Raw genomic sequence first — 18,561 nt, forward strand, 5'->3', positions numbered from 1 at the left:
AGTCTAGTTAGGTTCTTGTGGGTTTTTTCAGGCTATAGAGCCATGTTCTAGAGGCATTTCTCCTGACGTTTCGCTTGCATCTATGGCAAGCATCCTCAGAGGTTGAGAGTTGACCTTCTCAACCTCTGAGGATGCTTGACATAGATGCAAGCGAAACGTCAGGAGAAATGCCTCTAGAACATGGCTCTATAGCCCGAAAAAACCCACAAGAACCTAGTGATTCCAGCCACGAAAGCCTTCGACAATACACAGGAGTCTAGTTTCTAGATCCAGGGAAGACATGCTAATATGATAATAATAAAACTATTGTATTCTGCCCTATCTCCCCAAGGAGACCCAGGGCAGATTCCAGCATAACAATGGCAAACATTCAATGTCTACATAAAATGTGGTTCTGGCCCAGCATACCTGTCCAAATGTATCTCCTTCTATGTCCCACCTCGGAGTTTAAGATCTTCTGGGGAGGCCCTGCTCTTGGTCCCGTCTCTGTTGCAAATGCACTTGGCAGGGACTACAACTCCCAAACTCAAGGTCAATGCCCACCAAACCTTTCCAGTATTTTCTGTTGGTCATGGGAGTCCTATGTGCCAAGTTTGGTTCAATTCCATTGCTGGAGGAGTTCAGAATGCTCTTTGATTGTAAGTAAACTATACATCCCTGCAACTACAACTCCCAAGTGACAAAATCAATTTTGAGGGATAGTCACTCTTTAAGGTTAGGTGTCTTGTGGCCTAATTTGGTGGCAATTCGTCCAGTAGTTTTTGAGTTATGTTATCATTCAAAATGAACAGAGCATTTTTATATAGATAGGTAAATAACAGGCATCCGAGAGTCACTTGTAATATAAATAATTAGGTTTTTATTATTTATTGTGCCTATACCTCTTTTTCAGGACAATAACAGCAGTTGTGAAGGAGAACGGAAGTCAAATGAGTTTGATAGATGGCTACCATGGGAAGGAGGCTCCCCCAAAGGTGCATCTGCACTGAAGAATTAATGGAATTTGACACCAAAGTGCCATGACTCAATGCTATGATAACCGCACTCTTTGGCAAAGAAGGCTCAAATTATTATAAAACTCCAACCCCAAGTCACCCTTTTGTCAACATCCCTGTCCAGGACTTGCAAACTCATGGCTTGCAGACTCATGGCCATGGCTTCCTTGACTTAAGTCCATTCATCTGGAATATGGTCTTCTTCCTTTCCTACTGCCTTCCAGCTTTCCAAACTTTTTAGGCAAGTTCTGTCTTCTCATGATGTGGCCAGAGTATGACAGCCTCAGTTTAGTCATCTTGCTTTGGGGCTTGTTTGTTTGTACTTTGGGCAGTGCAGGATGTCGGCGGAATTGAGACCCTCTACTCCAGGCATGGGCCAACTTGGGCCTTCCAGGTGTTTTGGACTTCAACTCCTACAATTCCTAATAGGCGGTACAAATCACCTGGAGGGCCCAAGTTGGCCCATGCCTGCTCTACAGGGTTTCAATTGTTCTTTTCCCAGTTCAGCCTAGAGATGCCACTGGTTGGACCCAGGATCCTTTGTATGCAAAGCTCTACAATCAAACCATAACATTCATCCACAGCACTTAGCATCTTCCAGTAAAGCAACAGACACTGGGGTGCACAAAACCTATTTACGAGGGTTGAATGAAAAATAATGCCTCCACCTTCCCAACTCCTCAACAGATGGCAGTACTGGTACGCGGCAGGTACTGGCTTGTTCAATAGACTCTCCTCTACAGTTCCATTTTCGCAGAAAGCCTTAGCATTGAACGGTTCTGTTGTTAAAGTGCGAAGTATGGAACCTTGTGCAGATGGTCAGTCCATATGACTTAAGCAACGTGCAGTCATTGAATTCTTGACAGCAGAAGGTGTCATCCCAAAGGAGATTCATCAGAGAATGCAAACCGTTTATGGTGATTGTGTTGATGTGAGTACTTTGCATTGTTGGGCAAGTAAGTTTAAAGCTGTTGAGGTGGGAACATCTGACTTGCATGGCAAACAAAGAGTTGGATGTCCTGTGACAGCAACCACTGAGTTTCACAAGCAAAACGTTGGCAGATTGATTCAGGACAATAGTCGTATCACTCAGAGAGAAATTTCAAGCATAATTGGCATTTCACAAGAACACGTGGGTCACATTATTGCTTTGATTGGCTATCGGAAGATTTGTGCATGATGGGTACCCGGGATGCTGACGCCCAAAATGAAAGCGCACAGACTTGAAATTTCAGAGACTGTACGACATCCTCCATACAGTCCAGATTTAGCACCGTCTGACTTCCATCTGTTCCCGATAATGAAAGAAGATCTGTGGGGACATCATTATGCTTCTGATGAAGATGTAGAGAGAACTGTGAGATGCTGGTTGCAGAAACAGAGTGTCGACTTCTTCTGTAACGGCTTCAGAAAACTTGTTCATCATTGGCAAAAATGTATCCAATTGTCTGGTGATTATGTGGAAAAGTGAATAGTGGTAGTTAAAGAGCACATTCTGAGGATTATTTCTGCATTTATTAAAATATTCCCATCCAAACCCAAATAACCAAGGTGGAGGCATTACTTTTCATTCAACCCTCGTATTTGGGTGGACAACCAAGTGAGCTGTCACTCACGGGACTTGTTTGCCTAGGTGGCTGCCATTTCCAATATATTCAGCTCTTGAGGACCAAAATCCATTTCAGGAAAGTATGAAGATAGGGATGGGTATGTTCCATCAGTAATCAGAGACTCCAAATGCATGGGACTGAAAATATTGATGTGTTTTAGCATTAGCAAACTCTTGTTGGTAATGACTGCAAGCCACAAAAACTGGACAACAAAAATTCACCCGTTTGGTCCAACTATGTTCTCTCCAGTATGGTTCCTCATTCTGCAGCTCTTTAGACATCAAGTCCCATCTCTGTGTATTCACACAACCCTCCACCCTAAATAGTCAGTCAGAGTTGGAAGTGACCTTGAGGGCCATTCAGCCCAACTCCCTTCTGCCATGCAGGAAAAAAACAATCAAAGCACCCCCAACAGATGGCCATCCAGCCTGTTCAAAAGCCTCCAAGGAAGGAGCCTGCTTCACACTCCGAGGCAGAGAGTTCCACTGTTGAGCAGCTCTTCTTACAATCAGGAAGTTCTTCCTAATGTTCAAGTGGAATCTCTTTCCTGTCGATTGAACCCATTGCTCCATTGAGTCCAGAAAACGAGCCAGCTTCTTCTTCCTTATGACAGCCTTTCACATAGTTAAACATGGCTATCATGTCAGCTCTCAGGCTTCTTTTTTCCAACCTAAACAGACCCAGCTCTTTAAGCTGCTCTTCAGAAGGATTCGTGCTATCCAGGCCTTTGATCATTTTAGTTGCCCTCCTCTAGACACGTTCCAGCAAGAAGACAGAAAGTCTCTAATGGGAAGTTACTTTTACCATGGGAAATAATGGCCTTAAAGCAGTGGTTCCCAACCTGTGGGCTGTGGCCCACCTAAAATAAGGTCAATGGCTCTAGATTATTAAATATGGTTTTCTGAGAGAGAACAGATAGAATCAAAGAGTTGGAAGAGACCTCATGGGCCATCCAGTCCAACCCCATTCTGCCAAGAAGCAGGAATATTGCATTCAAATCACCCCTGACAGATGGCCATCCAGCCTCTGTTTAAAAGCTTCCAAAGAAGGAGCCTCCACCACACTCCGGGGCAGAGAGTGCCACTGCTGAACAGCTCTCACAGTCAGGAAGTTCTTCCTCGTGTTCAGATGGAATCTCCTCTCTTGTAGTTTGAAGCCATTGTTCCATTGCGTCCTAGTCTCCAGGGAAGCAGAAAACAAGCTTTCTCCCTCCTCCCTGTGGCTTCCTCTCACATATTTATACATGGCTATCATATCTCCTCTCAGCCTTCTCTTCTTCGGGCTAAACATGCCCAGCTCCTTAAGCCACTCCTCATAGGGCTTGTTCTCCAGATCCTTGATCATTTTAGTCACCCTCCTCTGGACACATTTCAGCTTGTCAATATCTCTCTTGAATTGTGGTGCCCAGAATTGGACACAATATTCCAGGTGTGGTATAACCAGAGCAGAATAGAGGGGTAGCATGACTTCCCTAGATCTAGACACTATGCTCCTCTTGATGCAGGCCAAAATCCCATTGGCTTTTTTGCCGCCACATCATAATTTTTGCTCATGTTTAACTTGTTATCCACATGGTGACTAGTGGATGGCATATGTTCTGTATCTGAAACTAGAGCTGATGTGGTCTATCCATTGCAATTTTTCTGAATCAGCGCTCCAAATAACCAAACCGAATCTAAAGTTGACCTTTTGGTACTAATGTTGGAGAGTGGTCCCTGGTCAAAATGCTCCCTGGTCAAGAAAGGGTTGGGAAGCACTGCCTTAAAGCAAGACTCTTCATTCAGTCTGCCTGTCTCCTCTCCAATAAAAAAGCAATACAAAGTCCTTGCAGACTTATTATTAAGGAATGCAGGATATCATAAGGAAAGCGTATTGGGCATTTTGAAGTATTATAGTAAAGAGGGTTTCCCCCCCTCAAAACTAGGCTGACGTTTCTTTTGGTGTGACTTTCATCAGAATTCAACATTTGTGGATTTGACTTTCGCAGATCTGATTGAAAATATCAAAAGAATCGCTAGGTCAGCGCTTCTCAACCTGGGGGTCGGGACTCCTGGGGGGGAGGTTGTGAGGGGGTTTCAGAGGGGTTGCCAAAGAACATCAGAAAACATATACTAGCATTGGGTTGTTGTAGGTTTTTTCAGGCTATATGGCCATGTTCTAGAGGCATTCTCTCCTGACGTTTCGCCTGCATCTATGGCAAGCATTCTCAAAGGTTGTGAGGTCACAACCTCACAACCTCTGAGGATGCTTGCCATAGAGATGCAGGCAAAACGTCAGGAGGGAATGCCTCTAGAACATGGCCATATAACCCGGAAAAAAACCCTACAACAACCCAGTGATTCCAGCCATGAAAGCCTTCGACAATGTATATACTGGTATTTCTGATGGTCTTAGGAATAGTTTGGCAGAGAAAGTTGAAGATCTCTCCACCGGTCCTTCTTTTCCTTTTTGGAAACAAGACAGCGAATCCTCCCACGGAAAGCCCTCCGCCGCTTTGATTGGCTGGCCTCACGGCCAAAGGGAGGGCTGTTTCTGAGACCCCAAGTGGTGAGGGGAGAGCAGGCATGCCCGGTGCATGGCCACGTGGTGCGCATGTGCAGGTGAGGGAGAGCGTGCGAGGCTGGAGAGAGGCTCGCACCAGTGAGTCCCTTCAAGGCAGGGGGCTTCTGGGTGGGAAATTTGGTCCAATTCTATCATTGGTAGGATTCAGAATGCGCTTTGATTGTAAGTAAATTATAAATCCCAGCAACTACAACTCCCAAATGTCAAGGTCTATTTTCCCTAGACTCCACCAGTGTTCACATTTGGGTGTATTGAGGATTCTTGCCAAGTTTGGTCCACAGTGCTCTCTGGATGTCAGTGAACTACAACTCCCAAACTCAAAGTCAATGCCCACTAAACCCTTTCAGTATTTTCTGTTGGTTATGGGAGTTCTGTGTGCCAAGTTTGGTTCAATTCCATCACTGGTGGGGTTCGGAGTGCTCTTTGATTGGAATTGAACTATTAATCCCAGAAACTACAACTCCCAAATAACAACCTCAATGTCTCCCCCCAACCCCACTAGTATTCAAATTTTGGCGTATCAGGTATTTGTGCCAAATTTGGTCCAGTAAATGAAAATACAGCGGTTGGGGGGGGGGGAGGAAGGGGTCTGAGACTATTAGGAATTGTGGGAGTTGAAATCCAAAACATCTGGAGGGCCCAAGTTTGCACAATCCTCATACATACAGGCATCAAGTCTGCAAATGTGGAGGGCCACCTGTGTTATAAATCAGCTCTAAAACATCCGAACGCCATCCCCTCCCTCACCCAGCTTTCTTCAGAATCCGGTCCTTTCTATTTTATTCCCTGTGTGGACTTTCAAATGTGTGATGAGCATGGAGCGCAGTTGGAAGGCCTTCCCACACTCAGGACATCCATGGGGCTTCTCCCCTGTGTGGATCCTCAAATGCTCCGCCAGGAGGACACTCCCGCCAAAGGTCTTCCCGCACTCCAGGCACTGGTTGGGCTTGTCGCCCGTGTGAACTGCCTGGTGGCGGATGAGCTGCTGGCTCACTGTGAACCCTTTCCCACATTCTAGACACTTGTAAGGCTTCTCGCCCGTGTGGACTCGCCGGTGCGTGATGACTTGGGAGCTGTTGCAGAAGCGCTTGCCGCACTCGGGGCACTGGAAGGGCTTCTCCCCCGTGTGGGCCCGCTCGTGCCGGATGAGATCCGAGCTGATGCTGAAGCTCTTCCCGCAGTAGGAGCACTTGAACGGCTTGACGCCCGTGTGGATCTTTTGGTGGTTTTTGAGGTGGGACCTCTGGCGGAAGGTCTGCCCACAGTCCCCGCACTTGTAGGGCTTCTCCCCGGAGTGGGTCCTCTCGTGCTCGATGAGTTGCGTGGTCACCGGGAAGCCCTTCCCACACTCCTTGCATTGGTAGGGCCTCTCCCCTGTGTGGGTCCTTTGGTGGACAACCAGGGTGGACTTGGAGCGGAAGCTGCGCCCACAGTGAGGACACTTGTAGGGCTTCTCTCCAGTGTGGACTCTCTCGTGGGCCAGCAGGCCCGTCCTCCGGCTGAAGGTCTTCCCGCACGTTCTGCACGTCGCCTCCTGCTTATCCTTGGAAACTTTCTTTGCAGGTTCACCAAGGAAGCTTGAGGCTTCACCAAGCGGAAAGGTTTCCTCCGGGTCTTTTTCCAGCCACTCCTCTGAACCAGGCTGGTTCAAATGTACATCTTCCTCCTCTTCAGACAGAGGGTAGGCTCCTTTTTCTTTCTCATCCACATCCACAGGTTTCATACATATCAGATCTGGCTCCTCAGTCTCACTCGACTGCCCATCACCTGAGGAAAAAAACAACAACAAGTAATCCCATTATTAAACAATCAGGCACATCTAATCACCTCTCAACAAAAGATTCCCCCAGGCACTGCCAAGCCATCAAATGCTAATCAAAGTGGTCAGCTGAAACATTCACACCTAGCTCCAGCAGACAAGAGTCCTTTGTCCCACCCGGGCTATAGGGCCATGATCTAGAGGCATTCTAGATCTAGTTTTGCCTGTATCTATGGCAAGCATCCTCAGAGGTTGTGAGGATGCTGGAACTAGTCACTGTGCATTGTATGAGGTTATCCAGAAAGTAAGGCTACAAGATTTTTAAATAAGTATATATATGAGTATACAGTATGTATACATGATGTTTTGGTGCTTAATTTGTAAAATCATAACGTAATTTGATGTTTAATAGGCTTTTCCTTAATGCCTTCTTATTATCTAACATTTTCGCTTATCCAACATAAATGAGCTGGCAGAACACTGGATAAGCAAAAATGTTGGATAATAAGGAGGTAATAAGGAAAAGCCTATTAACCATCAAATTATGTTATGATTTTACAAATTAAGCACCAAAACATCATGTTTTACAACAAATCGACAGAAAAAGCAGTTCAGTATATGGTAATTACTGTAGTAATTACTGTATTTATGAATTTAGCACCAAAACAGACAAGGGTTCTTTCTTTCTCCTACCCTGAACTGCATAATCTGGAATGTTGGATACGTGAAAGTTGGATAAGTGAGACTCTACTGTCTTTTAATCAAACTTACATTATATTATATTATTATTATTATTATTATTATTATTATTATTATATATTCAACTTGTATACCGCTACTCCCAATTTGGCTTGGAGCGGTTTACAGAAACAGATTAAAACAATACATTTAGCTTTAAAATAACCATAACAATAACAATAGGCAGCAACAACAGGCATAGCCCGGATTGTTCACCCTCAAAAGCTTGTCGGAAAAGAAAGGTTTTACAGGCTTTCTGAAAAGAAAGTAGGTCTCGGATGCTTCGGGTTTCAACCGGCAAGGCATTCCATAAAGAAGGGGCCACGATCGAGAAGGTTCTATGCCTAGTAAATGACAAATGATAGGTCCGGATGTTAGGGACTGCAAGCAGATTTTGGTCTTCAGACCGGAGTAATCTCTGGGGTTGGTAGGGGGATAAGCGGGCCCTTAGGTACGCCGGCCCCAGACCATATAAGGCCTTAAAGGTTAGTACCAGCACCTTGAAAGTGATCCGTCACTCAATAGGTAGCCAGTGCAGCTGTTGGAGAATTGGGGTAATATGACACCTCTCCGGCACCCTGGCAAGAATCATAGAATTATAGAATCAAAGAGTTGGAAGAGATCTCATGGGCCATCCAGTCCAACCCCCTGCCAAGAAGCAGGAATATTGCATTCAAATCACCCCTGACAGATGGCCATCCAGCCTCTGTTTAAAAGCTTCCAAAGAAAGATGAGCCGCCGCATTTTGCACCAGCTTCAGTTTCCGGATCACTGACAAAAGAAGGCCAATGTAGAGGGCGTTACAGTAGTCAAGCCTCGAAATGACCGTCGCCTGGATCACCGTAGCCAGGTCGTTCCTAGACAGGAAGGGAGCCAGTCGCCTAGCCTGATGTAGATGGAAAAACGCAGATCTGCTCACAGCAGAGACCTGGGCCTCCATTGTGAGCAGCGGGTCCAATAAGACACCAAGACTTTTTACAGAAGATGATGGACCTGCTACATGGATTGTAGCATAGGTATTACATTATTTTTCCACATAATCACCATCCAGCTTCTAAACAGAGGCTGGATGGCCATCTGTTGGGGGTGCTTTGAATGCAATTTTCCTGCTTCTTGGCAGAATGGGGTTGGACTGGATGGACCATGAGGTCTCTTCCAATTCTATGATTCTATGATTTGTTTATTTGTGGTTTTTCATTTCACATGGATCCTATGCCCCTGACCCCAGGGATGTGGAGGGCTAACTCTATGCAGTCCCATTGGAAGGCATTCCAGGGCTTTTAGAGCATCTAATTCTGGCTTGGGAGAAATCCCTACCAATACAGACGGCAGCCTCCGTGTCCTCCTCCTTGACCTCCACATCAAAGTCCATATCCGCAGCCTTTGAGGGAAGTCCTTCAGCTTCACGGGAATTCATTGGCATGTGCGGGTAAACCACCTGAAAAATAGAAACATAGATTCAGAGTTTGCAACGTCTGTTTATACAGCAGGATGGATTTCCCCCCCGGTGACCAAGATTTGCTTTCATCTGGCATCACATAACTATTTGCAAGGCAACTCTTGCCTTCATCTCATCCCTCTCTTCTGTGAAAATGGAAACCACTTATGAGGTTCTACCTTCCAGAATTGTTGGAAGAAGAAACGGTCATGTTTCAAAGCCATTTGTTTTGGTAAAAGTGTCCTATTTTTTCTTCTATTGATGAGATCACAAAGGTTTTCTCTCTTTGTCTCAAATGGACAAGCGCCAAAAAGAATGGAGGAAAAATGAGAAGGCGATGTTCTTTTTCCAAGCCATATTGTTTTGATGTTGTTTACAATTGTAATGGTTTTTATATTTTATCTGATGCTTTTAATTGGTTGTGTTTATTTGTAGTTTTTGGGCTTCTCCCTTGTAAGCTACCCCGAGTCCCCTTGAGGAGATGGTTGTTGTTGTTGTTGTTGTTGTTTACTTAAATTTGATCCTACTCAAGGCAGCTTATGGGAACTCAAGCTATAATCTTGAATGGAAGGGGGAACTCAAGCTATAAGCTAGGTGCTCTTACTGCCTATTACAGGGAAAACCAATCCCCAACCCATCTAAAACACAGACATGTGCCTTTCATCTCAAGAACAGAGAAGCATCCCAAGCTCTGAAGATCACCTGGGAAGGAATCCCACTGGAGCATTGCAGCGCACCCAAATACCTGGGAGTCACTCTGGACCGTGCTCTTACCTACAAGAAGCACTGCCTGAACATCAAGCAAAAAGTGGGCACTAGAAACAACATCATACGAAAGCTGACTGGCACAATCTAGGGATCACAACCAGATACAGTGAAGATATCTGCCCTTGCGCTATGCTACTCTGCTGCTGAGTATGCATGCCCAGTGTGGAACACATCTCACCACACTAAAACAGTAGATGTGGCTCTTAATGAGACATGCTGCATTATCACGGGGTGTCTGCGCCCCACACCACTGGAGAAATTACACTGCTTAGCCGGTATTGCACCACCTGACATCCGCTGGGAAGTAGCAGCCAATAGTGAAAGGACCAAGGCAGAGACACCTCCAGCTCATCCCCTGTTTGGGTATCAGCCAGCACGTCAACGACTTAAATCTAGACATAGTTTTCTAAGATCTACAGAGACACTCTCTGGAACACCTCAGCAAGCGAGAGTCCAAAAGTGGCAGGCTCAAACCCAGAGCCTCAATCAATGGCTGATGAGAGACTCCCCCCTGGGCACACAGAGGACTGGGAGACTTGGAAGGCGCTGAACAGACTGCACTCTGGCACCACGAGATGCAGAGCCAACCTTCAGAAATGGGACCACAAAGTGGAATCCTCGACATGTGAGTGTGGAAAGGAGCAAACCACTGACCACCTGCTGCAATGCAACCTGAGCCCTGCCACCTGCACAATAGAGGACCTTCTTGCAGCAACACCAGAAGCACTCCAAGTGGCCAGATACTGGTCAAAGGACATTTAACCAGCTACCAAACTCACACATTTTGTATTCTGTATTTTGTATTTTTGTATTTTGTCTATTTGTTTGCTTTGTTCTGTTAGAAATGCAATATAACTGACTGGTTGCTGATGACTCGATAAATAAATAAATAAATAGCTTGAATGGAGTGGTCTTAGAGTGAAAGGGTATGAGCCCAGAATCAACCTATTGACATCTCAGTCTCTAGGAATCTCTAGGTCCTCCAATGCGACTCTATAGTCAGGTCCCAGTGGAAATTCACCATACATTCTTACTGGAAGACCTAGGAATTCACAGAGAGGTGTTCTCCTAGGTAAAATACCCAGCAATTTCATCATTCGTGGTTTTTCACTTTCACAGGGCCCTGACCCCAATAAATGTGGAAGGCTCATTGTATCTTGTCTTGCAACCCTCTACAGCAGGCATGGGCACACTTTGATCCTCCAGGTGTTTTGGACTTCAACTCTCACAATTCCCAACAGCAGCTGTTAGGAATTGTGGGAGTTCAAATCCAAAACACCTGGAGGGGCAATGTTTGCCTGCGCCTGCACTACAGACTGCCAAGGATAGAAACTTGCCCTCACCTGTTTGTCCCACTGCCCATCTTCCTGTCGCCTCTGCAGGAAGTCCTCAGCCAAAGCCACAGCCTCGGCGCAGCTCTCAGGATCGTTCTCCTTGACCCAGCTTAGCATCTCTGGAGGGAGGATGGCCAGGAACTGCTCCAGGATCAACAGCTCCAGGATCTCTTCCTTGGCGTGCCTCTCGGGCTTCAGCCACCGGTGGCAAAGGTACCAGAGCTGGCTGCACACCTTGCGGGGCCCCTCAGCCTCCAGGTAGCAGAACTGCCGGAAGTTCAGCCGCTGCCTTTCCATGGTGGCAGCATCCGTTCCCGAGGGCTCCTCTCGTACGGCCGTGTCATCTCCTTGGTGCTTCAAAGAGGTGTAGACAGCCTGGGATTCCCTACTGGGGCCCTGCACAAGTGGGCTAGGAGAAACATCTCCCTCCAAGAAAGGCAGGAAAGCCTTTATGTCGTCCCACGGAGACGGCATCAGCAGTTGAGAGTTTTGGGACGGCAATTTCACAGGGGACTCCCCTTTGCAATTTGGCAGATTCTCCATCCCCTTCTGTTTGTTGCCACAGTGGGACTTGCCAGGCCTTTCCAGTCTCTCAGCAGGGTTGGAAAATGTCAAATCCGAAGCTATTGCTCCCACTTTAATTAGAACTCCATCCACCTCCAAAGACTGTAACTGAAGATCTTCTGGGGCTGAGAGGTCTTCTCCACTAGCCATAATCTTCCTTTGTCACTGGGAAATGAGGAAAGGTTCCAGCCTGTCTGATCCCTGTCTGCTTTAGTCAAAACCAATGGAAAGAGTGCCTTGGACCAAGTCTACTTCGGTGGAAGCTTGATCCAAGGCTACTTCACTGCAGGTCTATCCTAATGGAGGTTTATGCGAGGCTCCAGTCCCTTCCACCCAGCCATATAATCCAGAATACCAAGGCAGAAAATCCCACAACATCTGCTTTGGACTGGGCCACCACAACATGAGGTGCCCTGCTCTCAGTCCCACCGCCTTCACAATCGCGTTTGGTGGGGACGAGGGACAGGGACTTTTCAGTGGTGGCCCCTTGGCTTTGAAACTCCCTCCCGATGGAGATTAGATCTGCCTCTACCTTCCTGATGTTTAGAAAGCTGGTAAAAACATTGCTATATATTCCAGTTCAAAGCAGATAATGTCTGATTTTTTTCAGCTGTGTTGAAGGGGCCTCAATCTAACCCTAATTATCTCTAATGCATCCTAATTCAGGCTTAATACAGTGCATTTCCAATGCTGTCTTGTTCCAATGCACCCCTTGTCCAGGCATATCCAAGCACTGGCTTACTCCAGTGTACCTTTAGTCTTGACCTACTTCAATGTTGTCCTAGTCCAAAGTAGGCTTAGCCCAGGCCTATTCCAATACTGATCTACTCCAAGGCAGTCTGAGTCCAAGCCAACTGCGATGAAGGCATACTTTTCAGTCTGGGGATTTTGCTGAAAATAAGCAGTTTCCCTTTTGCGTAGTTAAATGTTATTATCCCAAAGGGGCACTGACAGGGAGATGTTTCATAGGTGCCTCCTTGTGCCGACAGCTCCCAAATCTCACAGAAGTCAGGACTGCCAAGTAAGGCTTCTTCCAAAAAAAGAAGGAAGGCTGAAAGGAAAAAAAACAGATGAGAATTAGAAGCCAGCAAACTGATTGAGGTATTACTTCCTGGAGGTTGTGCTCAATACCGGCCACAGGGGGGTGCTGTAGCTCCATCCTCTATCACAGTGTTTCTCAACCTTCCTAATGCTGTGACCCCTTAATATTTATTTATTTATTTATTTATTTAGAGTTTTTAATAACCTCCAAGGAGGGACTCAGGCCAGCTAACAACATAAGATTCAATACAATAAGAAAAGCATTATAAATCATCAATATAAAATACAATAAAATACAGTTCATACAATTCATACAAGTTACAGCAATAATCAGTTCGTCAAAATGAATCATAAATTCATCGCCACCCACCAGAAAGGTCAGCAGTTATTGACTCAGGCATCATTCTGCAAATGCAGTATCCCAAAGCCATGTTTTTACCAGCTTTCTAAACGTCAGGAGGGAAGAGGCAGATCTAATCTCCATCGGGAGGGAGTTTCAAAGCCGAGGGGCCACCACTGAAAAGGCCCTGTCCCTCGTCCCCACCAAACGCGATTGCGAAGGCGGTAGGACCGAGAGCAGGGCATCTCTTGTTGTGGTGGCCCCCAACCATAACATTATTTTTGTTGCTACTTCATAATTGCAATTTTTCTACTGTTATGAATTGTAATGTAAATATCTGATGTGGAGCACAAATACCTGATACGCCCAAATGTGAATACTGGTGGGGTTGAGGGGGGGGGGGCAGATTGATTTTGTCATTTGGGAGTTGTAGTTGCTGGGATGTATAGTTCACCTACAATCAAAGAGCATTCTGAACTCCACCAACGATGGAATTGAACCAAACTTGGCATATACAAGTTGGCATATACAAGATTTCATGGCCGGAATCACTGGGTTGTTGTAGGTTTTTTCGGGCTATATAGCCATGGTCTAGAGGCATTCTCTCCTGATGTTTTGCCTGCATCTATGGCAAACATCCTCAGAGGAGGTACCTCACTACCTCTGAGGATGCTTGCCATAGATGCAGGCGAAACGTCAGGAGAGAATGCCTTTAGACCATAGCCATATAGCCTGAAAAGACCTACAACAACCCACTTGGCATATACAACTCCCATTACCAACAGAAAATACTGGAAGAGTTTGGTAGGCATTGACCTTGAGTTTTGGAGTTGTAGTTCATCTACATCGAGGGAGCACTGTGGACTCAAACAATGATGGATCTGGACCAAACTTGGCATGAATCCTCAATATGCCCAAAAGTGAATATTTGTGGAGTTTGGGGGAGGAAGCCCTTGACATTTGGGAGTTGTAGTTGCTGGGATTTATAGTTCACCGACAATCAAAGAGCATTCTGAAACCCACCAACGATAGAACTGGATCAAATTTCCCATGGAGAACTCCCATGACCAACAGAAAATACTGTATTTTCTGATAGTCTTTGGCAATCCCTTTGAGACCCCCTCGCACCTCCTCCTCCCCAGGGGTCTTGACCCTAGGTTGAGAAATGCTGCGCTATGAGAAAGAGCCTTGATCACAGACTTTCTTTTCTCTTTGATTGCCAACGTTTTTTCCTGTTATTTCTTTTTATGATGCCATAAAATCTAAGATATGCATAACAATAAATACACACAAAATGGCACGCTTCAAAATGATCTTGAAAAATATAATAGGCTGAATTTGGTAACTCTAAAGCAGAACTTTCCAATCTATGTGCCATGGCATGTCAGTGTGCCGGCTGCAGTGTGTAGGTGGTCGCATGAACGTACGTAACAAGAAATCTCTTGAATCTATGTGAAATAAGCAATAAATCATACATGTTTGAGGATGTCTCCGTATCTCTTATAAGGAGTTAGTTTAACATCTGGGTTTACTAGTACAACTGCATTTTACTGTGTCGTAAAATGATGCAGGCTTAAAAAGTGTGTCACCAACATGAAATGTTTGGAAATCTCTGCTCTCTAGGAATTGGACATACTTGGAAATCAGAGCTGGGGATCAAAATAGATGAAAAGAAACAGAATCCAATTTCGGAAAGCCTATCTTACATATTGGTATCTGGACAAATTGGAGAGAACACACTGAGAACTATCCACAAATGGGTTACTGTGAGTTTTCAGGGCCATGTTCCAGAAGCATTCTCTCCTGATGTTTTGTCCATATATATGGCAGGCATCCTCAGAGGTTGTGAGGGATATTGGAAACTAGGCAAGTGACATTTATATATCTGGAATGTCCAGGGTGGGAGAAAGAACTCTTGTCTGCTTGAAGCAAGTGTGAATGTTGCAATTGGCTACGTTTGTTTTTCAAAGTTTGGTAATATCAGTTTGGTAATGTATAACACTATTTATTAGAGAAAAAAAAAAGTCTTTCCTTTTGTTTTTTATGAATGCTCCCATTAGAAAATGCATAAGGATGTGGGTGAACTACAATTCCCAGAATCATGGGTGAATTAACCTCAAATTCAGCCAGTATTCACAGTTGCCCATGTTGGGTCTGTGTGCCAAGTTTGGTCCAGATCCATTGTTGGTTGGGAGTGCTCTCTGCATAAGGGTGAACTACAATTCCCAGATTCCCAAGGCAATCACCCACAAACCCTGCCAGTATTCACAGTCGCGCATGTTGGGTCTGTGTGCCAAGTTTGGTCTAGATCCGTTGTTGGTTAGGAGTCGTCTCTGGATAAGGGTGAACTACAATTCCCAGTGGGTTGTTGTAGGTTTTTTCAGGCTATATGGCCATGTTCTAGAGGCATTCTCTCCTGACGTTGGAAATGCTGGACCACTCTCACAACCACCATGTCAGACTACACAGAGAAGCAATTTAAATCCACAAGAAGAATGTGGACAATTTCAACAGAAAAGAGGAAACCATGAAAATGAACACAATCTGGCTACCAGTATTAAAAAACTCTAAAATTACAACAGTAAAACAACAGACAGGAAACAATCAGGGACATTTAATCACCTCTCAACAAAAGATTGCCCCAGGCACTGCCAGGCCATCAAATGCTAATCAAGGTGGTCAGTTGAAACATTCACACCTAGCTCCAGCAGACAAGAGTTCTTTGTCCCACCCTGGTCATTCCACAGATATATAAACCCACATTCCTAGTTCCAACAAACTTCACTACCTCTGAAGATGCTTGCCATAGATGCAGGTGAAACATCAGGAGGGAATGTATCTAGAACATGGCCATATAGCCCGAAAAAAACCTACAACAACCCAGTGATTCCAGCCATGAAAGCCTTCGACAATACATACAATTTCCAGATTCCCAAGGCAATCACCCACAAACCCTGCCAGTATTCACAGTCGCCCATGTTGGGTCTGTGTGCCAAGTTTGGTCCAGATCCGTCAGTTGGGTTCCGCGCTTTCTGGATAAGGGTGAACTACAACTCCCAGATTCCCAGGGCAATCACCCCCAAACCAAGCCAGTATTCAATCGCCCATACTGGGTTTGTGTGCCAAGTTTAGTCTTGGTCCATCAGCTGGGTTCCATGCTCTCTGGATAAGGGTGAACTACAACTCCCAGATTCCCAGGGTGTTGAGAGTGCTCTCTGAATAAGGGTGAACTACAGATTCCAGATTCCCAGGGCAATTACCCCCAAATCCTGCCAGTATTCACAGTTGCCCATGTTGGTTCTGTGTGCCCAGTTTGGTCCAGATCCATCGTCGGCTCGGTTCCATGCTCTCTGGATAAGGGTGAACTACAACTCCCAGATTCCCAGGGCAATCACTCCTAAACCATGCCAGTATGCACAGTTGTCCATAGGGGGTCTGTGTGCCAACATACATATTTTCACTTTTCTCGTGTGTGTGTGTGTGTGTGTGTGTGTAATTAAAAGCAGTATCAACAATTATGCTGACCTAAAACAATATGAATATAGTGGGTTGTTGTAGGTTTTTCCGGGCTACATCACCATGTTCTAGAGGCATTTTCTCCTGACGTTTCGCCTGCATCTATGGCAAGCATCCTCAGAGGTAGTGAGGTCTGTTGGAAGTAGGAAAAAGGGGTTTATATATCTGTGGAATGACCAGGGTGGGACAAAGGACTCTTGTCTGTTGGAGCTAGGTGTGAATGTTTCAACTGACCACCTTAATTAGCATTTGATGGCTTGGCAGTGCCTGGGGGAATCTTTTGTTGAGAGGTGATTAGATGTGCCTGATTGTTTAATATTTTAATATAATGCTATACCATTATTATAATTATCATCATCAAAAATAACAATGGTATAAAATAATAGTGCTATAACATGAATAGTATATTTTATTGTAATATGATACTACAGAAGTCTGAAATGCCTGCCAGGGGAGAAGGCAGGAGGGAAAGAGGGAGAGGGCATTCCAGGTGGAGAGACACCCTGGCTTTGCAAGACCTGAGCTGCTGCCTCTGCAAGACCTGAGCAGGGCTCTTAAAGGGACAGGCAGCAAAGCCCTTTCCAGCAGGGAGAGCAAGCACTGGCCAGGCTTGGACCATCCCTCCTGCCTTCCCCTCCCTCCTCCTTCTTCTTCTTCCCTCTCCTGCCAATGGCTCTCCCTCCTTCCCTCCCTGATCTTCCCCTCCATCCATTCCGTCTTGCTCTCACCTCTCACTGCTCTGCAGCCCCTCCAAGGAAGAAATCCTCCCCTTTTGGCCTCCAGGAAGGGGCCAACCTGGTCCTCCCATCCCATCCAAAACGAGGCTACAGTTTACCTCTCAAGACTCTATGGCCTTAACCCCTTGTGTGCCTCTCCAGATGGCTTTCTCTCTGCATCCTTTCAATGCATCTCTTGTGAATGCACTTTGACACCGTTTTAACAGCAATGTCCCAATGATATGGGATCCTGGGAGTTGGAATTTGGTTTTATTTATTTATTTATCGTGTCATCCGCAACCAGAACATTGTATTACATTTCTAACAGAACAAAACAAACACACAGATAAAAAAACACACAATTTTTGCAAGCTTGGTAGTTGGTTAAATGTCCTTTGACCAGTATCTGGCCACTTGGAGTGCCTCTGGGGTTGCCGCAAGAAGGTCCTCCATTGTGCATGTGGCAGGGCTCAGATTGCATTGCAGCAGGTGGTCAGTGGTTTGCTCTTCTCCACACTCGCATGTCATGGATTCCACTTTGTGGCCCCATTTCTTGAGGTTGGCTCTGCATCTCGTGGTGCCAGAACGCAGTCTGTTCAGCGCATCCCAAGTCACCCAGTCCTCTGTGTGCCCAGGGGGGAGTCTCTCATCTGGTATCACCCACGGATTGAGGTGCTGGGTTTGAGCCTGCCACTTTTGGACTCTCGCTTGCTGAGGTGTCCCAGCGAGTGTCTCTGTAGATCTAAGAAAACTATGTCTTGATTTAAATCGTTGGCGTGCTGGCTGATACCAAACAAGGGATGAGCTGGAGATGTCTCTGCCTTGGTCCTTTCACTATTGGCTGCAACTTCCCGGCGGATGTCAGGTGGTGCAATACCGGCTAAACAGTGTAATTTCTCCAGTGGTGTAGGGTGCAGACACCCCGTGATAATGCGGCATGTCTCATTAAGAGCCACATCCACTGTTTTAGCGTGGTGAGATGTGTTCCACACTGGGCATGCATACTCAGCAGCAGAGCAGCATAGCGCAAGGGCAGATGTCTTCACTGTATCTGGTTGTGATCCCCAGGTTGTGCCAGTCAGCTTTTGTATGAATTGTTTCTAGCACCCACTTTTTGCTTGATGTTCAGGCAGTGCTTCTTGTACGTCAGGGCACGGTCCAGAGTGACTCCCAGGTATTT

At 45.8% G+C, this 18,561-nt stretch overlaps 1 protein-coding gene across 1 annotated transcript; it reads right to left on the reverse strand.

Moving 5' to 3' along the window:
- Positions 1 to 4,917: 4,917 nt before the first annotated feature.
- Positions 4,918 to 17,553, reverse strand: LOC132766073 (zinc finger protein 397-like). The gene is made up of 4 exons (XM_060760415.2): positions 17,394 to 17,553; positions 11,214 to 12,819; positions 8,982 to 9,102; positions 4,918 to 6,934 (listed from the first exon to the last, which is right to left on the reverse strand). Exons 2-4 carry the CDS (start codon positions 11,916 to 11,918, stop codon positions 5,925 to 5,927), a joined length of 1,836 nt encoding a protein of 611 aa, XP_060616398.2. The 5' UTR covers positions 11,919 to 12,819; positions 17,394 to 17,553; the 3' UTR covers positions 4,918 to 5,924.
- Positions 17,554 to 18,561: the final 1,008 nt, after the last annotated feature.

Source organism: Anolis sagrei, chromosome 2 (genome assembly GCF_037176765.1).
Source record: "Anolis sagrei isolate rAnoSag1 chromosome 2, rAnoSag1.mat, whole genome shotgun sequence".
Taxonomy (NCBI): domain Eukaryota; kingdom Metazoa; phylum Chordata; class Lepidosauria; order Squamata; family Dactyloidae; genus Anolis; species Anolis sagrei.

Bases quoted from the DNA above. Each gene is read 5' to 3' on its own strand.
- LOC132766073 (XM_060760415.2), bottom strand. From the start codon at position 11,918: ATGGCTAGTGGAGAAGACCTCTCAGCCCCAGAAGATCTTCAGTTACAG. The intron at 9,103-11,213 runs GTGAGGGCAAGT...TCTATTTTTCAG, and splicing joins ATGGGCAGTGGGACAAACAG to GTGGTTTACCCGCACATGCC. The intron at 6,935-8,981 runs GTAGGGATTTCT...TTTTTTCCTCAG, and splicing joins GGAGGCTGCCGTCTGTATTG to GTGATGGGCAGTCGAGTGAG.